The following is a 24,575-nucleotide window of genomic DNA, read 5'->3' as shown; positions in this document are numbered from 1 at the left end:
ACTCTCTGTCTCCAGTGCCCCCAACGACGGCAACAATAATGCCAACCATCAATGAAACCCCCGATGCCGTCGTTCTCCCCCTAGAGTGCCATACAATATTTTCCACCGCTCCACCAACGATATCCATCGAAACAGCCACCCGCCGCTTCTTCTCCCCCTCATCGCTCTAGTTAGTTGACGTCAAAGAGGAATAGAATTCTTGATGGATTCTTGAAATCTGTCTCAAGTATCACAAGTGCAGAATTCAAGGATGACAAACACTATTCCGGCGATATCAATACTATTTCGGCAACAGCAATACTATTTCAGTGACCAATTTCGACCGTAGATTCTTGGAATCCAGTGACTCTATCAATTAAACGGACTCAATCAATCAGGTACACTCGCTCCACCTTTTCTAGTTGGGTATAATATTTCTATCTTGATTCTTTTTTCTGAGTATCTTGGTTGCCTATCTGGATTGGGGGTGACTACTTGGTGATAATGATAATTCTTAATAGTGTTTTACCTGTTAATACTATTTGTATTTTTTTACTTCTAGTTGTTTTAGTAGTTTTGATTACTGTTACCTGAGGAACTAGCATATATATTTAGTTTGGTAGTATATATTGGTTGTTGCCAGTGTTGGGAAGCAGATTCTAACTCCTTGACTGATTTCATTATAACCAGTTTGTCCCTTTAGCCTTATCTTTATCCTTCTCTATTATCTGTCTTTTTTTCTTTCCATCTTTTTTCACCTATTTATGTAGTGGCTGGAATTGGAAATCGTAGACTAGGGTTATGTCATAGGTCGGGATCAGGGTTGGGAGGTAAGGGGCTGGGTTGGGGATGAGTTTGGGGTTAGGGGCAAGGGGTAGTAAGGTTACGTGGGATAAGGGAGCTTCTAGATTGCGAGTTGGATCTTGGAACATAGGAACTTTGCAGGGTAAGTCTATAGAGCTGGTAAAGATTCTTCAAAAGAGGAGGGTTAGTATAGTGTGTGTCAAGGAAACTAAATGGGTAGGCACTAAGGCGAGAGATGTGGATGGTTATAAGTTGTGGTACTCGGGTAGCGTGAGACGTTGAAATAGGGCAGGTATCTTAGTAGATGAAGAACTTAGAGAGCAGGTGGTTGAGGTAAAGAGAGTTAGTAATAGGTTGATGTCTACTAAGTTGGTCATTAGAGGGTCTACGATGAACGTTATTAGTACCTATACCCCGCAAGTAGGTTTGGACGAGAAGGAGAAAAAGGAGTTTTGGGAGGTTTTAGATGAGGTAGTGAGGAGCATACCGAGCATTGAGAAGCTTCTCGTGAGAGGGGATTTCAATGCGCATATTGAGTCTTTGCTAAGAGGTTTTGAGGATATGCATGGCAGTTTTGGTTTTGGGGAGTGGAATGCTGGAGGAGCTGCTCTTTTGGACTTTTCTAGGGCTTTTGGGTTGTGGATAGTGAATTCAATCTATTTGAAGAAGGAGGAACACCTTATTATGTTTTGTAGTTCAGTGGACAAGACTCAGATAGACTTTTTGCTTCTTAGGAAAGAGGATAGAGCACTTTGTAAAGACTGTAAAGTCATACCTAGCAATAATCTTTCGACTCAGCATAGGTTGTTGGTAATGGATTTGGTTATCAATAAAGGCAAAAAGAAGATAAGCGTGGAGGCTTGGCCCAGGATTAAGTGAGGTAGCTTGACTTTGGCTAGTGCTTTATAAATAAAGGAGAAGTTAAAAAGTAGGAGGGCTTGGAAGAGTAGAGGAGGTGAGGATAGTATGTGGGAGACGACTGCTAGTTGTATTATGGAGATCTCTAGAGAGGTGTTGGGTGTCTTGAGAGGTTAATCTGGCAAACATCGGAGAGACTGGTGGTGGAATGAAGAGGTTAAGCGAAAGGTGGAATATAAGAAGGTGGCTTATGCTAAGTTGGTTGCGAACAAGGATGAGGAAGAAAGACAGACGAATAAGGAGGAGTATAAGGTAGCTAGGAGAGAGGCTAAGTTAGCGGTTACAGCGGCTAAGACTGCAGCTTTTGAGCGTCTGTATGCGGCTTTAGAGGAGAAAGGCGGAGATAAAAAGTTATATAGGCTGGCTAAGGCCAGAGAGCGGAGGGCTCGTGACCTTAACCAAGTGAAGTACATCAAAGAAGAGGATAGTACAGTGTGGGTGGAGAATGCTCTCATTAGGGAGAGGTGGCAGTCCTACTTTCATAAACTTTTGAACGACAAGGGGGACAAAGGTTTCGTGTTGGGGGACTTGGAGAATTCTGAGGAGTGTCAAGATTATGAGTATTGTAGGTATATCAAGGTTGAGAAGGTCAAGGGAGCTATTCGTAGGATGAGGGGGGGTAGGGGGACAGGGCCAGACGAGATTCTAGTGGATTTTTGGAAAAGCACTAGCGGGGTAGGTTTGGAGTGATTGACAAGGTTGTTTAATAGTATTTTTAGGACAGCAAAGATGCCTGAAGCGTGGAGATAGAGCACGACGATTCCAGTGTATAAGAATAAGGGAGACATTCAGAGTTGCAATAACTATAGAGGTATTAAGTTGTTGAGTCATACTATGAAAGTTTGGGAAAGGGTGGTAGAGGTGAGGATGAGAAGGATCATGACGATTTTTGAGAATCAGTTCGGTTTCATGCCAGGTCGCTCGACCACCGAGCCATTCACCTTATAAGGAGATTAGTGGAACAGTTTTGGGAGAAGAAGGAGGACTTGCACATGGTGTTTATTGATCTTGAAAAGGCATATGACAGAGTTCCCAGGGAGATTCTATAGAGGTGCTTGGAGGCTAGAGGGGTGCCCATGGAATACACTAGGGCGATTCAGGATACGTATGATGGGACGAAGACTCGGGTGAGGATGGTAGGTAGAGATTCAGAGAACTTTCCATTCGTGATAGGGTTACATCAGGGATCGACTCTTAGCCCATTTTTATTTGCCTTGGTGATGGATGTTTTGACACGACATATTCAAGGGGAGGTGCCTTGGTGTATGTTATTCACAGATGATGTGGTTCTGATTAACGAGACTCGGGGTGGAGTTAATGATAAGTTGAAAATATGGAGGCAGACGCTTGAGTCTAAAGGATTTCGGTTAAGTAGAACCAAGACGGAGTACTTGGAGTGTAAGTTCAGTAATGTGTCGCAGAAGGCTGGAGCGGTTGTGAAGCTGGATTCTCAGGCCATTCAGAAGAGGGAGAGTTTCAAGTATCTGAGGTCTATAATTCAGGGAAATAGTGAGATTGAAGAGGACGTCACGTATCATATTAGGGCAGGATGGTTGAAATGGAGGCTCGCTTTGGGAGTTCTATGTGATAAGAAGGTGCCTCCAAAACTTAAAGGTAAGTTCTATAGAGTGGTAGTCCGGCCGGCTATGGTGTATGGAGCGGAGTGTTGGCCAGTTAAAAAATCCCACATCCAAAATTTGAAGGTGGCGGAGATGAGAATATTGCGATGAATGTGTGGGCCTACCAAGAAAGATATGGTAAGGAATGAGATTATTCGAGAGAAAGTGGGAGTTGCCTCGGTAGAGGACAAGATGCGAGAAGTAAGATTACGTTGGTTTGAGCACGTGATGAGGAGAGGCTTAGATGCTAATATGCGGAGGTGTGAGACACTAGCTATAGATGGTTTTAGGCAGGGTAGGGATAGACCAAAGAAATATTGGAGGGAGGTAATTAGGCATGATATGGAGCAGTTACAGCTAACGGAGGACATAACCCTTGATAGAAAGGTGTGGAGGAAGCGGATTAGGGTAGAGGGTTAGGGGTGAGAGGGCGTCGGTAATAGTAGAGGTGCGCTCCTCGGGGGCTGGAGTTTTTTGTTCGTGGCTAGCAATGTTAGTTTATTTTGTTTATTGTACTAGTTTATATATGTACTTATCTTTTGTGTTTGGTATTCTGTTAGTTTGTCTTGTGTACCATACTAGTTATATACACTTATATTTGGGTTGGTATATGGGTATCATTCCTAAGCCGGGGTCTATCGAAAACAGCCTCTCTACTTTTCCTGAGGTAGTGGTATGGTCTGCTTACACTCTACCCTCCCCAGACCCGACTAGGTGGGAATACAATGGGTATGTTGTTGTTGTTGGTTTCGACATGATTGTTGACCAGCTGCTTCGTGATTTTACTATATCACCCTAATTAATTATTATAAGTCATTTATGTATTAGAAAATCAATAATATTTATTTTAAAAAAAAAATAGGCATTTATAACGTATCTTTTTAGTTGCTTCAACCCTAATTTTACTATATCACCCCTAATTAATTATTATAAGTTATTTTTGTATTAAAAATAATAATATCTAACTAAAAAGGAAAAATAAATGTTTATGATATGTCCGCTGCAGCTGTTTCAACCGTAATTTTACTAAATATCTCTCCTAATTAATTATTATAAATCATCTAAGTGTTAAAAAATTAATAATATTTAATAAAAAAAATATAAAATAGACATAAAATGATAAATTAACTCTTGATGTTTTAAATTAAGTTGACTTTCTTCAATCGTGATTTTATTATATCACCTCTATTAATTATTATAAGTCACTTATGTATTAGAAAATTAATAATATTTAATTAAAAAATAAACAATTATGACATGTATGATTTAGCTACTTCAACCATAATTTTACTAAATATCGCTCCTAATTAATTATTATGAGTCATCTAAGTATTAAAAAATTAATAATATTTAATTAAGAAAATATAGACATATAGTGATAAATTAACTCTTAATGTTTTAAATTAAGTTGACGTCTTATATGAAGCCCACTTAAATTTTTTCCACAAATATTTTTTATAGTAATTTTGCTATATTACTTGTAATTAGTCGTTGTAAGTTATTTAAGGCATGTCTATGCTGCTTCAATCGTGATTTTACTATATCACTCCTAATTAGTTATTGTGGTCTTCTAAGCATTGTGTCACTTAAATTGAGATTTGTGATTTATTACCTCACTTATAAAGGATGATAAGCAGGTAGCAAATCGACATGCTTGCTTGTGTTGCCTACTTAAATATTTTCTTTTATATATGTTTATTTTTCTCCATTTTAATCCATTATATATTTGAGAATTACGTAAAAATATTATAAATCATAATAATTAACAACTTAAAATAATCAAAAAGACGTAAAATATTTTGGTTGACTCTCTAAATTTTATTAGTGTCACATAAATTGGAACAGAAAAAAACTATTATAAATCACAATAATTAATAATTTAAAATATGTAGAAAATTTAGTTAATTCTCAAAAATTATATCAATGCCACATAAATTGAGAAAGAGGGTAAACCATATATTATTTAAAAATTACGTACAAAGTATTATAAATCAATAGTTAATCTATAAAAGTTCTTCACGTTAGGCCCACGCTAACACGGGTCTTATATCCTCTAGTTGTTATGTATAAGGTGAAATAACAACAGATCTCAAACGAAGTCTGCAATGTTATACATAACTAATCTATGTATCATATTGAAATAACAACAACTGATACTTATAGCTATGTATAAGAATATAAAAATTGATAAAAATATGCAGATTCTGCAATAAATCCTTTTACCTTTGGAAGACGGGTTTAGGTTCAGCATAACATTCCAAGAATTATTTTCCATGGTATATGTTTCTTTGCCCTATGTGTCGCGGAAAGCATTAGACATCATAAGCCTTTTACGAATGTCTCTTCTGATTTTGAAACTTTTACTGTACCAAACTAGCCTCAACAAATCAAGCTGGCCACAACGCAATTGTCTCCTTTTGATATAATCGAGGAAGAGACAAGTATATTTTAGATAATGAAGTCAGGGATGCAAATTTGAAGAGCTATAGAGTTATCTTCAACGGTTTATATGAGCTTGAACTGGATTAGGTTCTTGGTTGAAAAAATTAGAATATTGGCCCACTTTCCTTATGCAACAGAGACATTGAAGATAAAGCTGAAATTGGGAAGAAATCCTCCATCGATAAACACGAGTGCTTGAAATAGGTTGATTCGAAGAAATCACGTTCCCTTTTTTATGTTTGTCTTGGAAGCATAGAAAATTTGAAACAAACTAATTTTCGCCTCCCAAATATTGATGTCTATTGTGGTTCTTTTTTGTTGACGTTGAGCAATTTGAGAAGAACAAGTTCGTAAATTTAAAATTTGAAAATCACTTGATTAAGGTTTCTTGATTTTAGACACTCTTTGAGGAGTATTACGCGTAAGAAAAGAGTAAGTGAGATATGTATATGAAGTTTAGAGAGAGAAAATGTCAAAAAAAAAAAAATTTGTAATTATTTTTATAGTTGAAATTTTATGTAATAATAGAAATTTAATTTGTAGATTTAAGTAATTTTCCTAAAAAAGTTATCAAAGGTTTTCATTTAAAAAAAAAAAAAATATCAAATTAAGAGAAAACTAGTCATATGGACCTAATTTTCAGAATATAAATTTGGTATTTCTATTTGAAGAAGTCATAATTATTTTACTGTCTCAATTGCTTAAATTGATCGTTTATTGAACATATTTGCATGCAATGTTATTAGTTCAATATTAGAGAATTGTTTGTTGCTTTGATGAACATGATTTAAATGTTAATTTGTTTAACATTAGTTTTTTTAACAATGATGTGTTCAACACTTTTAGCATGCATAATATGTTAGTTTAACATTTTACATCAATTTATCATGAAATAAATGTTAATTAGTTTGTCATTAATTTTATGATAATATATTCGACATGCATGAAATGTTAATTATTTTAATATTTTTACATCAATTTAGTATAAAATAAATGTTAATTAGTTTAGCATTAATTTTTATGATGATATAGTAGACCTGCAAAATGTGTTAATAAGTTTAACATTAAAATTTTCAGGTACATTTTCTTCCATGTAATAAGTACTTATAAGTTGGACATTAATTTTATTTGTATTCTTATAAATAAGTTGATTTTTTTAACTAGTGATTCATACGGTATCATAAAATCATAGTAGACAAATGTGATGTCCTAATTATGATTGAGACACCAAGCTAAGTAGTTGATTAGGTTAATTTTCATAATATTTTAATTTATTCATGATAATTGGGAACATAGTGAACTCTCGACTCTGTGATTAATATATGTGTTTATTATCCTAATCAAATACTGCATAGTGTCATAATATGTATGTATAGTGAACACAGTGCCTTGCGTTATTTTGTTTAATGATTATCACTGTTTCTTTATTTTGTTAAAGAATGACTGTTGCATCCAAAAATATTGTTATTGAGCTCAACAAAGGATTGAAACTCAAAAATAACAATTATGAGACTTGGAGCTTGAAAGTTCAATATGTGGTAGAAGAGAAAAAGGCTCTCAATGCTATTTATATGGAAATATGGCTCAGTATAGGCATGACCGTATAGGTTATTATGCTTGGTAGAAAATGGACTTCACCGCTCGCATTACGTTGCTAAGCATCTTGGATGAAGATATCCTAAGGGAGTTCAGGGATCACCAAAGGGCTATGGAACTTTGAAATGCTTTGAAGAACAAGTTTAGTACTTGTTCTACTGTAAAGCTAAGATCACTCACAATTAAATTTAATTCATATAATAAATGCCAGAACATTCAATGAAAACACATCTGAGGAAATGAGAAAGATGATTAGAGAGTTGAAAGATATTGTTCATCTGCTGACTATTAAGATATATGAAGGAAACTATTTATTAGGCACTTTGTTACCAAGGAAAAAAAGTTTTGCGGTTATTTGGATACAGTTATGTTAACCATGAAGGGGATCTAGACGACTGGAAATCTACCTCAAAATATATTTTCTTACTTAGTGATGGTGCTATATCATGGAGCAGTAAGAAACAATCATGTGTATTATTATTGTCACGACCCAACATCGAGCCTGGCCGTGATGGGTATCTCAAGCCCATCAAAGGCCGGAGACCACCCCCTTAGCCTTACCTCAAGAATATAATAAAAGTAAATAACGAAAACCAACCAAAATAATAATGAGAATAGATCAGTCAAATGAAAATTCTAAGAATCTAAACAATTAACCAACTCACACTTGTCCATAAAAGCCTCTAAACCAGAATATCAATTAAGTCGGGAGATGTCCCCGATTATGAAAAAAGGAAATCCAAAAGTATCAAGACAGTAATAGAAACAATAAAATGATCGGCCTTTCTGAAGATAAAGGCTCACCACTTCACAGCAAATCCACAAGAATACCAAATCACCTAACGCTGCACAAGAGCAACATAAAAGCCCCCGGACCCTACATCATGAAACAATGCAGCATCCAAGAATGGTCAGTGAGGCAAACACTGTCATGTAACTCAGGGATAAGGGGTAAAATAATGCTAATGTTAAAACCAACCAAAATCATATGCACAATAATTATATATACATATATAGGATGTCAAGATAGGGACAAAGGTTATGAACATAAGAGTTTAAATCATTAACTTGAACTGTGTAGCTCACTCCATCCTAAAGGCACCCACGGGCTATATGGATTTAGCTCTCCCTGCTGAAAGGTCTCCAATATGTGTTAGTTGCACGAACCAAAGAAATTAAAGGAAAGGCTACAGACACCAAGACTCTAGTCATCCCAAAAATATAATGAGTGAACCAAGAACATGATCATATTGAACCTCCACACCCGCAAACATGGTTTTCAGTATTAGTCCCCCCCTAGTCTACACCTTCACAGTGAGCTACACAATTTTCTTTAAGCCCAAATTAAAATAGTTTGCACATAAATCCAATGTTAAGTCCTTATTTTTTATGATTAACAAATTGGATATTGGGAAATGGTTCCTAAATAATGTGTGATGACAAATATGTAACGACATAGGGACCTGGTTGGGACTACACGCCACTATCATAGTCAACCACTAGCTGGATGAAAGTACAAAAAATTGGTGGAAAGCTGCTGCAACCTTTTTATCTTAGCCAATGGGATTCTCCTTGGGTTTTCTTGGGTCATGCTATATATTTCTCATCTTTCTTAAAAAGAAAACTAAGCTTCCATACTCACAAGAAATATCTCTCTTGAAGCTTTTCCATCAAAGACTCACTTTGAAACAAGGAACTAATAGCTCACAAAGTTGTATTTTATTTTCTTGTTGTATTTGAGTCTTTGTAATATGGTCTTAAACATGGTCTACTATTTGTCATTGTTATTAGTAGGTGTTTTTATGTTTAGTTCCAAACTCCTTGTTATTATCTAGAGTTAGGTGATAGTGAAGCTAGAGTTAGCTAGGAGATGTGCAGTAGAGTTACTGCAAGTTTTCATTGTAATAGAGTTATTACTAGGAAAAGGAGGATTGGAAGTTAATTCTTTATGCAATGGAACTGTATTCAAGTTGCTTGAATATTAGTGGAGCTTAGAAATCCTTAAGGCAAGACGTGGTTTTTCTCCCTTGAGTAAGGAGTTTCAATGTAAAACTATTGTGCCTTTTACTCTCTCTTTCACGTACTTTACTATTCAGTTCTCATTGGTTTAGCCTATTTGGGACCAAGTCCTAAAGTTGGTGAGCAGCTTGAGTGGACTCTTTAATTAGTATCAGATCAAAGTCATCCTGAATAAGGTTAACACCTTAGAAGGATCTTAAACATGGTTGCTTCTTCAAATCTTAAAAAAGGCCAGTCTACCACTTAAAACACCCTGGGTTTTGGCCCTTGGAAATTTCCTGAGTTTTGAACTCACTGTCCTGGTAATGACTCACCATACTAGTCGTATGGTGTGGGTCCGGGTCAGGTGACCCCAGTCGTAGGGAGTCCAGTGTTGGAATTCTGCTACGGTTACGATTGGAGTGGTATGAAACGTTAGGGGTGGTGACAGTTCATTTGGTCGATCCTTCATCAAATCAGTAACTTAGTGACTTGACTTGGCTCTGAGTACGAGTGGCTCACTAAGAGCCAAGAGGATATTTTATGGATGGTAAGGATGAGTCGTATATTGTCTAGTGCCCAATCCCTTTGGTTTTTGTCTTGGATACGATGAGGCCATATGAGTTATATGGTCTGGTAATGAGTAGGTTTATGGAGTCGTATGATGGACAGTGTATAGGTGTCCAACTCACTATCTTGGTGACGACTCAAGAGTACGAGTCGTTTGTTGTGGTCATGAGTCATGAGGGTCGACTCGTAACCACCTGCGATATTTAATAGTTTTAAGTTGGGGGCATTTTAGACATTTTTCTTTTTAACTTTCTTTGACACCACGACTTAAAACACCTTTTGAGACTTCATTAACCTATTATCCCAATCAAACAATCTTAAAATCTCTCTCAAACTCTCTTTCAAGTAAAAGGCTAGGGTTTAATCAAGATAATCAATTAAGTCTTTCAAGGGTGGTTTCTCTCCGTCTTTCTTAGTATCTAAGGCATGTGACTCTTCCCTCATTGTTATTTTACTAAAGGCATATATATTAATGTATGATTTTCATGGTGTTGTTATGGTTTTGAAATAAAGGTTGGGGGTTTTGGTTGTTCATGGATGAATATTATTTCTCATGGTATAATTATGGTTTTTCTTGTTTTTAATTATGGTTTTGCACATATGGGTGCATAAGTATGGTGATTTAATTAAGGGGTTATGGTTGAGCCCTAAATTGGATAGTTTTTTATTTTGATGATGGCATGCCCTCAACCTGTTTGTGAAATTGTCAATGAGAATGATTTTGTCACGTAGCTTGACTATTCTTGAATCCCTGCATTGCATAAATGGTTAAAAGAACATTAAATGATTATGGTTGTTTTCACATGACTTTGGAAAGGCCTTGGATGCAACAGTTAATTATAAACGGTTTTGATTTTATTGGAAATGGTAAAGTCTAATTTTTTTTTTATGGTTTATACGGCATAAGGTAATAGACTTGCAAACTCTAATTTTGGTATGATGATACCGGTGGTTAATGCCTAATTAAAAGACCCTTTAGTAAATTGTTGGAAACTCGTAAACGGTTTTAATATGGGCTTAAAGAGGGTCGACTAGCAAAGTCGTGAAAGGTGGAGGTCTTGGGGGGGCTGACACTAGAAACTCACATTTGCCGATGTGAGGGTGGTCTAGGTAACCCTGTGCATGATGTCACACTTTATCTTTTGGGGGATATACTAGTCATCTCAGGGTTTTTTCTCTAGTCACACATATTGGGGCCCTTTCAGTAGAGGGAGATGAACCCATATAGCCCGTGGGTGATTTTAGAACGGCCAAGCTACTCAGCCCAGGTTAAGGATTTAAATGCATGTTAAGCCTTGTTCCCTAACCCGGCAAGATATATATGTATATATGTGTTTGCATTTGGTTATGTGATTTGGATTGAATGATGGCATTACTTTACCTTTATCCCTGAGTTATATATTAGTGTTCACTCCGCTAATCCTCTTCGGGTGCTTTAACTCCACGCGATCCAGGAATCATCCATACTACCATTCCTCTTGCTCAGTGACTTGGATTTAGGGGATAGCTTTAAGCCAGATTGAAGTGGTAAGATTTCATACTCTGAAAGGCTTCATTTTATGCTATGGACTTGTTTTTATTATTGTTATTTCTTTGGATTTGGTTTTGGCTATGGTGGGGGGCATATCCCGATCGGATATTCTTTGATTCTGGTTAGAGGCTTTGCTAGACAACTATGGGCATGGGCGGTGTTGGTATTAGTGTTAGTCTTGGTATTGGCATTGGCATTGGGATTAGAAATGGGTGGTTGATTGATTGTGGTTTTTGAATTTGGTTTTAAGCTTACTTTATAGTCTTTAGATCATTATTATTTTATCTTGTTATATGCTTGGACTTCAACCGACATGGGATGTAGGATGGTCAATAGTGGGGTATTGGGGGTGGTATCCGGTCCTTCTTAGACTTGAGATACCCGACATAACTAGGCCCTAGTTTGGGTCATGTCAGATTGGTATCAGAGCGCTAGATTCATGGTCAATTGGGTGTCTGATAAAGTCGTGTCTAGTAGAGTCTCTTTTAGGGGTGTGAAGTGCGCCACACTCATGAGGGAGAGGCTACGAGGCATTTAGAAATGTTTCTCTTTCTTATGTTCTATTTTCAAAATAAAGAGTCTAAGGTCTTGAAATTTTTTTCTAATTCCTGTTTATTCGCTTGGGGACAATGCTAATAGGACACACTCTGCTTATGGGGTCCAAACTCGGTATAGGGGTCCATTTCCTGATTGTCCTCCTGGAGTTCCACCAGTCCCTTCCAGTTCTTCTTGAGATCCTCAGGTTGATGTGACGAATGTTGAGTTTTGCCATTCTATTCACATGTTGGCTCAATTGGTAGCTTCTCAGGTCGAGCGTGGTGCTTCCGTTAAGGAGAAAACTCCATCTTGTGTTTACTAGTATTAAGGTTAAGTAGGATTCTCAAGGTTTTATTGATGAGATGGAAAAGATCTTCCACGTTATGCATGCTACTAACAGAAAAGGTATGGAATTTGCTGCCTACCAACTGAAAGATATAGCATACCAATGGTATGAGAAATAAGAGCAGTCAAGGGGCAACGATGTTGAGTTTGCCCTGTGGGATGTTTTCTCAGTTCTTTTCTAAACTATTTCTTTCCTCATAAGTTGAGAGAAGTAAAAGAGAAAGAGTTTGTTAATCTGAAGTAAGGCAAGATGTCAGTCAAAGAGTTTGCCTTAAAGTTTCACCAATTATCGCGGTATACTCCGAAGTGGGTTTCTACCATGAGAAATAGAATGAGAAAGTTTGCTTTTGAGTTTTCCTAAGACTTAATTTTAGAGAGTAAGGCTTCCTTGTTGAACAAGTATATGGATATCAATAGACTGGTTGTGTATATGCAGCAGGTCGGGGAAGATAAGGAGAAACAAGTCAAAATTAGGGAAAGACAGAATAAGAATTTTAGATTTTTTGATCCGGGTGGTAATCAACAAAAAAGTGGCAGAGATGGTGAAAAGTGGTCTAAGAAGAGGTAGGGTAATTTTGGGTCTCACTCGACGGCTAGTGCTCCCTACCCAAAGTCGTCTAATGACAGACATTTTTAGAGTGACGATAATTATAGGGCATAGGGTGCCCAATCTCAAGCTAATGGGGCCCAATCAACTCCATTGTATCCTCCTTATAGATTTTATAGTCGATTGCATTGGGGTTACTGTGATGAAAGAAAGGATAAGTATTTTAACTGTGGTCAGCCAAAGAACATGCTTAGAAGTTGTCCGATGGCCAAGGTTGCTTCTATGAAAAACAAGGTTCCATTTACCTCTTCATCAGCTCCGACACCAAAGGGTGTACCATCTGGCTCCAACACTGGTCAGAACCATCTATATGCTCTCACTACCCGCTAAGAGTCCAAGGCATCACTTGATGTTGTGATTGGTATGTTAAAAATATTTTCTCATAATGTGTACTATGTACTTGATCTGGGGTCCACTCTCTCTTATGTGTCCCTATTTATGGTTGTGCATTTTGGTTTCGTTCCTGAATGTATTTTGGACCCTTTTTCTGTTTCAACCCCAATAGGTAACTTTGTAGTAGATAAAAGAGTCTATAGTGGTTATGTGGTATCTGTGGGTGGTCTGGAGACTTTGGTGGATTTGTTTGAATTAGACATGGTTGATTTCAATATCATATTGGGGATAGATAGGTTGTACTCGTGCTATGCTTCTCTAGACTGTCGAACTCGTAAGGTCATATTTAATTTCCCTAATAAGCCAATTATTGAATGGGAGGGCGGTTTCCTATCTCCTAAGAAAAGGTTCATATCATATCATATCTTAGAGCTCAGAGATTGATCTCTAAGGGGTGTCTCTATCATCTGGTCTGGGTTAAAGATTCTAACTCGGAGGGTCCTTTTTTGCATTTTATCTTGGTAGTGAATGAATTTCTTGAGGTCTTCTGTGATGACCTTCCTGGTGTCCCTCCTAATAGGGAGATTGAGTTTGGGATTGATCTTGTTCCAAGCACTCGTTCGATTTTTATTCCCCCTTATAGAATAGCTCCAGCTGAGTTGAAAAAACTTAAGGAGCAACTAACGGATCTTTTAGACAAGGGTTTCATCCATCCTAGTGAGTCTCCGTAGGGTTCACAAGTTTTATTCATGTGTAAGAAGGATGATTCCCTTCGGGTGTGTATGACTACCGATAATTGAATAAGTTGACTGTAAAGAATAAGCACCCTCTTCAAGGATAGATGATTTACTTGACCAGCTTCATGGTGCTAAGTTTTTATTTGAGAATTAATCTTCGGTTTGGGTATCATCAACTAAAGATTAGGGAGGTGGATATTTCTAAGACTGTTTTCTGTACCGGGTATAGGCATTTTGAGTTTCTGTTTATGTCCTTTAGGTTGACCAGTACCCCGGTGACATTCATGGATTTGATGAATAGAGTCTTCCGTCAGTTTCTGGATTTGTTTTTCATTATGTTGATAGAAGATATTCTGGTGTACTCTAAGAGCAAGATAGATCATGTTAATCACCTCAGCATTATGTTGTAGATCCTAAAATATCAATAGTTGTATGCTAAATTTTCAAATATGAATTCTAGTTGAATGCTATCACTTTTTGGGGTTATGTCATTTCTAGTAAAGGGATCATAGTGGATCTACAAAAAGTTGCAGTGGTTAAAAAGTGGTCTAGACCCATGACTCCAACTGATATTTTGAGCTTCTTGGGTTTAGCTGGTTACTACAGGAGGTTTGTGGGGTGTTTCCCTTCTATAGCTGCCCCATTGACTAAGTTGACTCAAAAAAAGGTAAAGTTCCCATGGTCTGATGCTTATGAGGGTAGCTTTGAGAAGCTGAAAGATAAGCGGACTTCAGCTCTAGTTCAGACCTTGAAAGCCCTGATGGTTTTGTAGTTTATTATGATGCGTCTCATGTGGGGCTTGGGTACGTTTTGATGAAGCATGGTAAGGTGATAGCCTATGCCTCTAGATAGTTGAAGGTGCATGAGAAAAATTATTCGACTCACGACTTGGAATTACTGGCTGTGGTATTCACATTGAAAATCTGGTGTCACTATTTGTATAGAGTGCATATCTATATCTTTTCAGATCATAAGAGCCTGCAGTATGTGTTTTCTCAGAAAGAGCTGAACCTCAGGCAAAGAAGATGTCTTGAGCTGCTCTAGGATTATAATATGAGCCTTCACTACCATCCAGGTAAAGCTAATGTGGTGTTGATTCTCTTACAAGGTTATCCATGGGGAGTCTAGCTCATGTGGATGAAGGAAAGTGGGAGTTGGTGGAAAATATTCACCATTTGGCTAGCCTTGGAGTTTGCCTATTGGACTCTGATGATGGTGGTGTGTTTGTGAAGAAGTTGATGCAGTCATCCCTGAGTGCTAAGGTAAAGGAGAAGCAAATGTTAGATCCTATCCTGATGAGGATCAAGGGTGATGTAGGTGGGCAAAAAGTGATGGACTTTGAGATTAGTGCTTATGGTACCTTGCGATGCCAAAGGAGGTTATGTGTTCCCGACATAGATGGATTGCGAGAGAGGATCTTGGCTGAGGTGCATGAGTCACGCTATTTTATTCATCCTAATTCGAAAAAAATGTATATCTTATGGAATCATATTGAATATTTGACAATACATTCTGTACCTTGCTAAAAAATTGATCCTTGTTTACCAACCACACATTGTTTAACCAAAACCAATTCTCTCTCGATACGTTCCTTAAAAAAATTTGACCTTAAGGAAATGAATTGGTGGAACACTATAAAGAGAAATGTGGCTAGTTTTGTGGCTCAGTGCTTGGTGGGCTAACAAGTAAAAGTTGAGCACATGAGGTCCAGAGAATTATATCAAGAAATTGAGTTGCCGATTTGGAAATAGGAGGTGATCAATATGGATTTTGTTATCAATCTTCCTTGGTCTCAAAATCAGTTTGATTTGATTTGGGTCATCGTGGATAGGATGACGAAGTCTGCTCATTTCTAGTGTATGAGAACTAACTTTTCGGCAGATGATTGTGCGAGGTTGTACCTCCATGAGATTATAAAGTTGCATGGGGTGTTTTGTTTCTATCATCTCAGATCGTGGTACAAAGTTTTCATTGCACTTTTGGCAGTCGTTTCATAAAGGTTTGGGGACCAAGGTGAGCCTTAGTACTGCTTTACACCCGCAATTGGATGGGCAAGCAGAAAGTACTATTCAAACATTGGAAGATATTCTTAGAGCTTGCGTGATTGACTATAGTGGTAGTTGGGTTGAGCATTTGCCTTTAATAGAGTTTGCATACAATAATAGCTACCACTCTAGCATTTGAATGGCTCCATTCGAAGCCTTGTATGGTAGGAGGTTTAGGTCTCCTATTGGGTGGTTTGAGGTTGTGAGGCGGACATATTTGGCCCAGAGTTCGTTAACCAAGATATGGAGAGGGTAAAGGTGATTCGGGATAGTCTTAAAGCTACCCAAAGTCGCCAGAAGTCCTATACAAATGTGAGGTGTAGTAAGCTAGAGTTTGAGATTGGGGATAGGGTGTTCCTAAAGGTATCTCTAATGAAGAGAGTGCTATAATTTAGGAAGAAGGGGAATTTCAGTCCCCGATATGTTGGTTCGTACTTAATTTTGAGAAGGGTTGGCAATGTTGCATATAAGTTGGAGTTGCTTTCTAGTTTGAGATCCGTTTACCTGGTGTTCCATGTTTCCATGTTGAGAAAGTGTGTGGGTGATCCATCACAAAGTGTGCCTATCAAGGATATTGGTATTTTGATTTCCTTGTCTTATGAAGAGGTCTCTATTGAGATTTTAGATCGGCAGGTTCATCGGTTACGGACCAAGGACGTAGCTTCGGTAAAGGTTTTATGGAGGAACCATAAGGTGGAAGAGGATACATGGGAAGCAAAAGAGGACATGAAGTCCAAGTATCCATTCCTATTTCCCATTCCAGATAATCGTGCCTAAGATATGTGTTGATCGTAACATCTTTATTTTTTGTCTTAAAGGTAAGCATAGAGATGGTTGGGGGTTTAATCGTTCTAGTCACTGCCTTATCCCATCATTCGAGGATGAATGATCTAAGTGAGGGAGAATTGAAACACCCTAAGTTTTGGCCATTGGAAATTTCCTGAGTTTTGAACTCACTGTCCTGATAACGACTCATCATATGAGTCATATTGTATGGGTACGGGCCAGCTGACCCCATCCGTAGGGAGTCTAGTGAATGGTGGTTGAGATTCTGCTATGATTACGATTGGGGTGGTACGAGTCATTAGAGGAGGTGATGGTTTGTTTGGTTGATCCTTAATCAAATCAGTAACTTAGTGATTTAACTTGGCTCTAAGTACGAGTTGCTCACTAAGAGCCATGAGTATAGGTTACGTATGGTAAGGCTGAGCCCTATGTTGTCCGGTGTCCAATCCCTTTGGTTTCTTTCTTGGATACGATGAGACCATAGTCGTATGGTTTGATAATGAGTGGGCTCATAGAGTCGTATGGTGGACAGTGTATGGGTGTCCAACTCACTATCTTGGTGACGACTCGAGAGTATTAGTCGTATATTGAGGTCATGAGTCACGAGGGTCGACTTGTGACTCTGAACATTTCCATTTTTAACTTCCTTTGACACGACGACTTAAAAAACCTTTTGGGACTTCATTAACCTATTATTCTCAATCAAACATTCTTAAAATTTATCTCAAACTCTCTTTGAAGAAAAAGGCTAGGGTTTCATTATGATAATCATTTAAGGCTTTCAAAGGTGGTTTCTCTCCGTCTTCCTTGGTATCTAAGGCATGTGACTCTTTCCTCATTGTTGTTTTACTAAAGGCATATGTTTTAATGTATGTTTTTCATGGTGTTTTTATGGTTTTGAAATAAAGGTTGGGGGTTTTGGTTGTTCACTGATGAATATTGTTTCTCATGGCTTTATTATGGTTTTCTTTGTTTTTAATTTTGGTTTACACATGTGGATGCATGGGTATGGTGATTTAATTAAGGGGTCAAGGTTGCCCCAAATTGGATGGTTTTTTGTTTTGATAATGGCATTCCCTCAACCTGTTTGTGAAATTGTCAATGAGAATGATTTTGCCACATAGCTTGATTATTCTTGAATCCTTGCATTGAATAAATGGTTAAAGGAACATAAAATGGTTTTGGTTGTTTTCACATGACTTTGGAAAGGCCTTGAAGGCCACAGTTTGACTATAAAAGGTTTTGGTTTTATTGGAAACGATGAAGACTAATTTGGTTTATAGGTTTATATGACCTAAGGTAATAGACTTGCAAGATCTAATTTTGATATGATGATACCAATAATTAATGCCTAATTAAAAGACTCCTTGGTAAATGGTTTGGAACATGTAAATAGTTTTAAAATAGGTTTAAAGAGCTCGAGTAGCAAATTCATGAAAGGTGGGGGTCCGGGGGGGACCGACACTGGAAACTTACATTTGTTGATATGAGGGTGGTCTTGGGGACCATGTGCATGATGTCACACTTTATATTTTGGAAGATGTACTAGTCATCTCAGGGTTTTTTTCTCCGATTGTGCGACTAACACATACTGGGGCCCTTTTAGCGGAGGAAGCTAAACCCATATAGCCTATAGGTAGTTTTAGGACAGTCAAGCTACTCAGCCTAGGTTAAGAATTTAAATGAATGTCACGCCTTATTTCCTACCCCGGCACAATATATATGTATATATGTGTTTGCATTTGGTTATGTGATTTGGATTGAATGATGGCATTACTTTACCTTTATCCTTGAGTTACATGCTAGCGTTCACGCTGCTAACCGTCTTTGAGCGTTGTATCATCATGTGATACAGGAGCCTACCATACTACCATTCTTCCTGCTCAGTGACTTAGATTCGGAGGATATCTTTAAGTGAGATTGAAGTGGTGATCTTTCATACTTTGGGAGGCTCCATTTCATGCTATGGACTTCTTTTTATTATTGTTATTTCTTTGTCTTTGGTTTTGGATATGGTCGGAGGCACGTATGGACCAGATGTTCTTTGATTCTTGTTAAAGGCTTTGTCAGAAAACGATGGACATGGGCGGTATTGATATTAGTTTTAGCCTTTCTATTGGCATTGGCATTAGGATTGGAAATGGATGGTTGATTGATTGTTGTTTTTTACTTTGGTTTTAAGATTACTTTACTATCTTTAGATCATTATTGTTTTATCTTGTTATATACTCGGATTTCAACCGACATGGGTTGTAGGGTGGTCAACGGTAAGGTATTGGGGGTGGTCTTCGATCTTGGTTGGACTTGAGATACCCAACACGACTAGGCCCTGGTTTGGGTCGTGACACCACTAGACCACCTAGGTTTAATGGAGAATATTATGGGTGGTGGAAGACTAGGATGCATAATTTTATCATGGATGAAGATTTTGTGTTGTGGGATATTATTGAAAATGGTCCTTTTATTCTCACAAATCCAGAAATGGTGAAGTGACTGTACAAGTTCCCAAAACTAAGAATGAATTTGATGACTCTGATAGAAAGAAGATAGAAAAGAACTACAAAACTAAAAAGTTACTTGTTTGTAGCATTGGTCCTGATAAGTACAATAGGATCTCTGCATGTGAGATTGCCAAAAAAAATCTGGAACTGCCTTCAAATAGCTCATGATGGAACAAATCAGGTGAAAGATTCAAAGATGGACATGCTAACCACCTAATATGAAACTTTCACCATGAAACAAAAGGGAGTTTATTCAGGAGATGCATACAAGATTCACAGTAATTACCAAGGAGGTTCACTGTCTGGGTGAGGATATTAGAACTACCAAGCAGGTTAGAAAGATTCTGAGCATTCTCCCAAACAATAGGAAAGCAAAGTAAATGCAATCACTAAAGCCAAAAATTTGAAGACCATGAAAATGGATGAGCTGATTGGTAATCTTAAGACATATGAGATTATGGAGGTGCAGGACAAGTCAAAAGGTGAGCATAAGATGGAGAAGAGCCTAGTCCTAAGACAACTAAGGAGAGCACAAGTGTTAAGAATTATGAAACTACTTACATTGCAAAATAGGTCCTCATGGCTTTGAGGAAGTCAGGAACCATTCCTAGAAGAGGTGAATCCAGCAGGTCTATCAGAGATTGAAAGGCAAGTGACACTTGTCACAAATGTGCCAAGTTGGGACATTACATTAAGGATTGCCCAATGTACAAGGTAGAATACAAAAATATATCAAGTAAGCTATTTATAAGGAGAGAGGCAAGGACCAGGTCCCTGTGAAGTATAGAAGGAAAGCTGAAGCTGACAAGGTTGCAAATCAAGTGTTAGCGGCCTGGGTGACTTCTTAAGTGATTCGGATAAATCAGAGCAAGAAGAAGATGTTTACATGATAGTGATAGAAGATAAGGTACAAGTCTTTGATTCACTTTTTACTTTGACGACAGATACTGATGATGATAAAGATAAATCGGTGACTCTCCTGAACATCAAAGAAAATCTCAAGAATTACTCTCCCAAGAGGTTGAAATCCCTAATTGTTGTATTAATTGACGTTGTAAATGATTTCACCCAAGATAAAGAGAATTTTAAAGAAGATATGGACAAGTGTGAGGAAGAAATAATTGAGCTTATTGTACAAGTGATTGAGCTTACCAAAGAAAAGGCAAATCTGAAGGAGGATCTTGAGAAGTGTGAAGAAGGAATGGTTGAATTAAGTGTGGAGGTGACTGAGTTGAAAGCTGTAGGTAAGTTACTTTCCCATGAAAATAATCTTATAAATGAGAAGCTTAGTGAAATATCTAAGCATGATTCAAAATAAAAAAGCAAGGAAAGAAGGATACAATTTGAACTGGAAGAAGAATTGTCTAAAGTTAACGCTGATTTGACTGCTTCACTTGAAAGAAATTCATAACTTAAGATAGAACTATTTTGATGGCTGAGCTTGAGAAGGCTCTCAAGCAGACTACCTCTGCTCAAGTTCTGACAAATCTCTCCAACCAAGAGTCAAGCAGCAGGAAAGGATTGAGGTATTATAGTTAAAATGTCTCCCTAAACTTACAAAGTAAACATAGTAATGTCAAGAACAATCACTTATGCACCAACTGTGTAAAATATGGTCATACAAGAGGAATGTGTCCATCCTAAACAGAAGCTCAGAGAGGCATGAGAAACTTCACTACTTCAAGAAGAAAGAAAGATAGATTACCCGACTGGAAAAAGAAGAAGTTGATCTTTCCTCTGTCAACAAACTGGGAGCTCAGCTGAAATGGGTTCCCAAGACTATCAACTAATTGATGATGTTACACAAAGTAAGAGGAATCATCTAACATAGTAATGTTGATGATGGATGCTCAAACCATATGACTGAAGGCTTAAATATTTTCTCTTGCTGAAGGCCCATAAAGTAGGCAATGTCTCTTTGGTGATGGATTTGAAAGAAAGTAAAGTGTGTTGATGCTGGTGGTGCACACCTGGCTGATCAAACTAATGTACTCACAGTCTTGGAGAGTATATTTTTGGTTAATATATTAAAAGAAGTAGGTGGGGAACAGGTTGAATGGAACAGATATAGCAGAGATGATGAGATCAAGTTAGATGCAGGCAACTCTCATAATCCCATGCATGGATATTACTTGGTAAGCAGGTATCCTGGATAGATAATCTCCTACATGTCTAATTTAGTCTCATATATTCTACAGATATACATCTGTGGCAAGGAGAAGAAGATATAAAAGAGAGAGATGAGATAGCACAAAGTGATTGAGTTCAAAAATCATGTAGGGACATGGTCCCTAATCAGGTCAGTATCTTTTACTATTCCTTAACAGTGGTTGTTTTAAATATTTAATGATGTGTGCCACATCACTCTCCCACCTCTTTTTAAAATTTGTCACATGTACTTTAAGCCTAATAGATGTGTCCATCTGACCGAACACGTCTCATCAGACACATTTCCTCACTAGACCTGAACCATTACTTCATATCCTATTTAAAATCAAAATCAATTTTTTTTCTTATTTTGAAAATTTTCTCTCTCTCACACCCTTATCAGTTCCCAAACTATTTCTAAAAAGTTTTCATCTTGCTTCATCTATTTAGTCCTTACAATGTCAAACCCTTTTTCATTCTCTAAAAAGGATGAGCTTATTGCACTAAAAGTGATTGATATTCCATCTATCCTTTCTAACTCTGAAGCAGAGCAGCCATTTGCCATTATAAAGTACCCTCCTCTTTCCTTACATAATATTGCTAGGGATTTCAACCCTCAAGAGAAGATGAGAACTTTTAATGATCCACTCCCAAAAGGGGATGCTATGGTTGATGCCAGTTCAGACCCTAAAACCATCAATCCCTCAGGTAAGGAACAAGACCCAAACATTGACTCCTCTAAAAACCCAATTCCTGAGGATGATCTTTAAAATAACCTTTCCCCAGACAAATAAAAAGACCCTAAAGTTGATGTCTCCAAAGGATCAATCTTTGTAAGTGCTCCTCAGACAACCTCTCCAAAGACCAAACTTCTGACCAACCAATTCCTTCACATCAATATTTGGATTCTTTCTCCAAAATCCTATTGCCTAACAATTCTGAGTCTCACAGCAATCTAGAAGTGCCTCAATAGATGAAAACTTGTTTAAGGATTTACCAACTTTTAAGGAAATCTCTTCCAGTAACTAGGACATAAGTGAGGAGATTGGGGTGCAAGGTCTCACTACTCTAAGTGTAGAACCTCCTAGATGGGACACACCCCCTTCTACCTTGTTCACCAGGAAGCAAAATAATGCTCCTGAAAATATTAAGGATAAAAATATTATAGTACCTCATGTGCTTGACTTATCAGGTGGAAATGATGCTGGTAAAGGTAATTCAAACAATAAGGACAATAGACTTTTGTCCTAGAAGTTGTCCAAGAAGGGCTCCTCCTATTCGATCAAGGCTTTATCAGGGATAATGAACCATTAGGGGCGAGGTCGAGCCCTAAGAATTTGATAAAGGAGGCCTTGAAAAGGAGTAAGAAAAGTACTAAGAAAAGAAGAATGCCAAAGAAGAAGGAAATATATGTAATTGAGCCTATTCATAAGAATATGATAAAAGATGATGAATTTGAGAAAGACACTGAAAGTCTACTCAATGACAGTGGTGATAGTGATGACAGTGACTTTGATAGATTGTTTGAGAGCTTGAGTGACTATGAGGATGAGTCACTTGATTTTGATATTGAATGAAGTGTGGCTACTAGTAAATCCATGGTAAGAGGAAAAGGTATTGTTTCCTCTGAGAAATGAAAAGCTAAGAGAGTCTTTATGAGGAAACCAATGTCCAAAGTTACTGGTAAAAGAAAAAAGTCAGAGAAGGATAGTGCTAAGGGACCAGATCTTATTCCTAAGTCATCCAAAACCTCAGGAACACCTGCGGCTTCTATTAAGGGATCTGGTCCTTTAGAGAAGGCTTCTACATCTACTGAAAAGGAAAATGGGTTGTCCAGAGAATCCAAGCAGGCAATTCTTAAAACTCTAAAAGTTTTAAGGGAGAGAGTGTTTGATTCTATTTTAGCTGAGTTACCTGGGATAAAAAAGTTGATTGAATGGGTGAAGTTCTAAAGCTGGGAGCATTTGTTTGAGGGACCTATTCCTCTCCTACATGAAAAAAAGTGGTCATGTTTTATCATAACTTGATGTTTTCTGAAGATAGGACGTACTTGGCTTTTCAGGTGAATGGAGTGAACATTGACATGGATGATAAGGTATTATCTGAGATCCTAGAATCACCAACAGAAGGAATCAGGACCCCAAAAAAGGAAAAAGGGCCCTGTGAAGTTGTAAGGTGTTTGTGGAAGACTTAATGACATGAACATAAAAAATGTGAATAAGAAGGCTCTGAAGAGTGAATACCAACTGCTCATTGAGTTGATAAATAAATCACTCCTTTCTAGATCTAAAAATAGAACCACTGTGACTAGGCCTGACTTGTTTCTCATAAAAGTTCGGTTCAAATATAATAGAGTTAATTTGTTTGCTATTGTAATTGAACGCATACACATTGTGATGACTGCCAAGGATGGTAAACACAGTTTTGGCTATGGGTTCTGGCAAAATAGGGTCTTTGCCTACTTTAACGTTGTATGTGGAAAATAAAAGGCTAGTTTTGTCAAGCAAATATTTAATATGACCACCATAGAAGACAATGAGTGTGTTCCAAAAAGAAGAGGTGGAAAATCCAAGTCCATTATTTATGTGTTTGTTGATGTTTAGAATAGTTTGAGGGAAGAGATGGTTGTTATAACTGCCTTTGTGTCTCAGAAAGATATTGAGATTGTTGTACTGAAGGCAGCATCAGTGAAACGAGGGAAGAGAGAACTAGCTCAGGTGGAAAGTTGAATGCTAAAAATGTTGCCCTACAGGAAAGGGTGAAGAAGTTGGAAGCAAGAGTTGAAGTCTTAACTGAGAAGAATGAAGATATGACACAACAGATTATAAAGGCTCATTGTCACAATCCAAAAATGAGGGTCACGATGGCACTTATCACGGCGTACCTTGACAAGTAAGCTATCGCTCAAACTCATACGAAAAGAGAAAAATACAGAAATATCTCAAGGTAAGGCTTCTAGAATGAAGCCAAACTATATAAATAATCATAACCATATATGATGATGATGATGATGATGCATGAGGTCGTCGCACAATCTCCGTATACACCTACGGAGCTAAAGCTTCCCGACGTGGGACCC

At 37.6% G+C, this 24,575-nt stretch overlaps 1 protein-coding gene across 1 annotated transcript; it reads left to right on the top strand.

The window, feature by feature from the left end:
- The first annotated feature begins 1,173 nt into the window (after positions 1-1,173).
- Positions 1,174-1,662, top strand: LOC107876689. Its single transcript, XM_016723557.2, has one exon. The coding sequence runs from the start codon at positions 1,174-1,176 to the stop codon at positions 1,660-1,662; it is 489 nt and encodes a 162-aa protein (XP_016579043.2).
- Positions 1,663-24,575: the final 22,913 nt, after the last annotated feature.

Source organism: Capsicum annuum, chromosome 7 (assembly GCF_002878395.1).
Source record: "Capsicum annuum cultivar UCD-10X-F1 chromosome 7, UCD10Xv1.1, whole genome shotgun sequence".
Lineage (NCBI taxonomy): Eukaryota > Viridiplantae > Streptophyta > Magnoliopsida > Solanales > Solanaceae > Capsicum > Capsicum annuum.
This window is presented reverse-complemented; position numbering and strand designations above follow the sequence as displayed.

Excerpts from the sequence above, each read along its gene's own strand:
- LOC107876689 (XM_016723557.2), top strand. The coding sequence starts at position 1,174 with ATGAACGTTATTAGTACCTATACCCCGCAAGTAGGTTTGGACGAGAAG.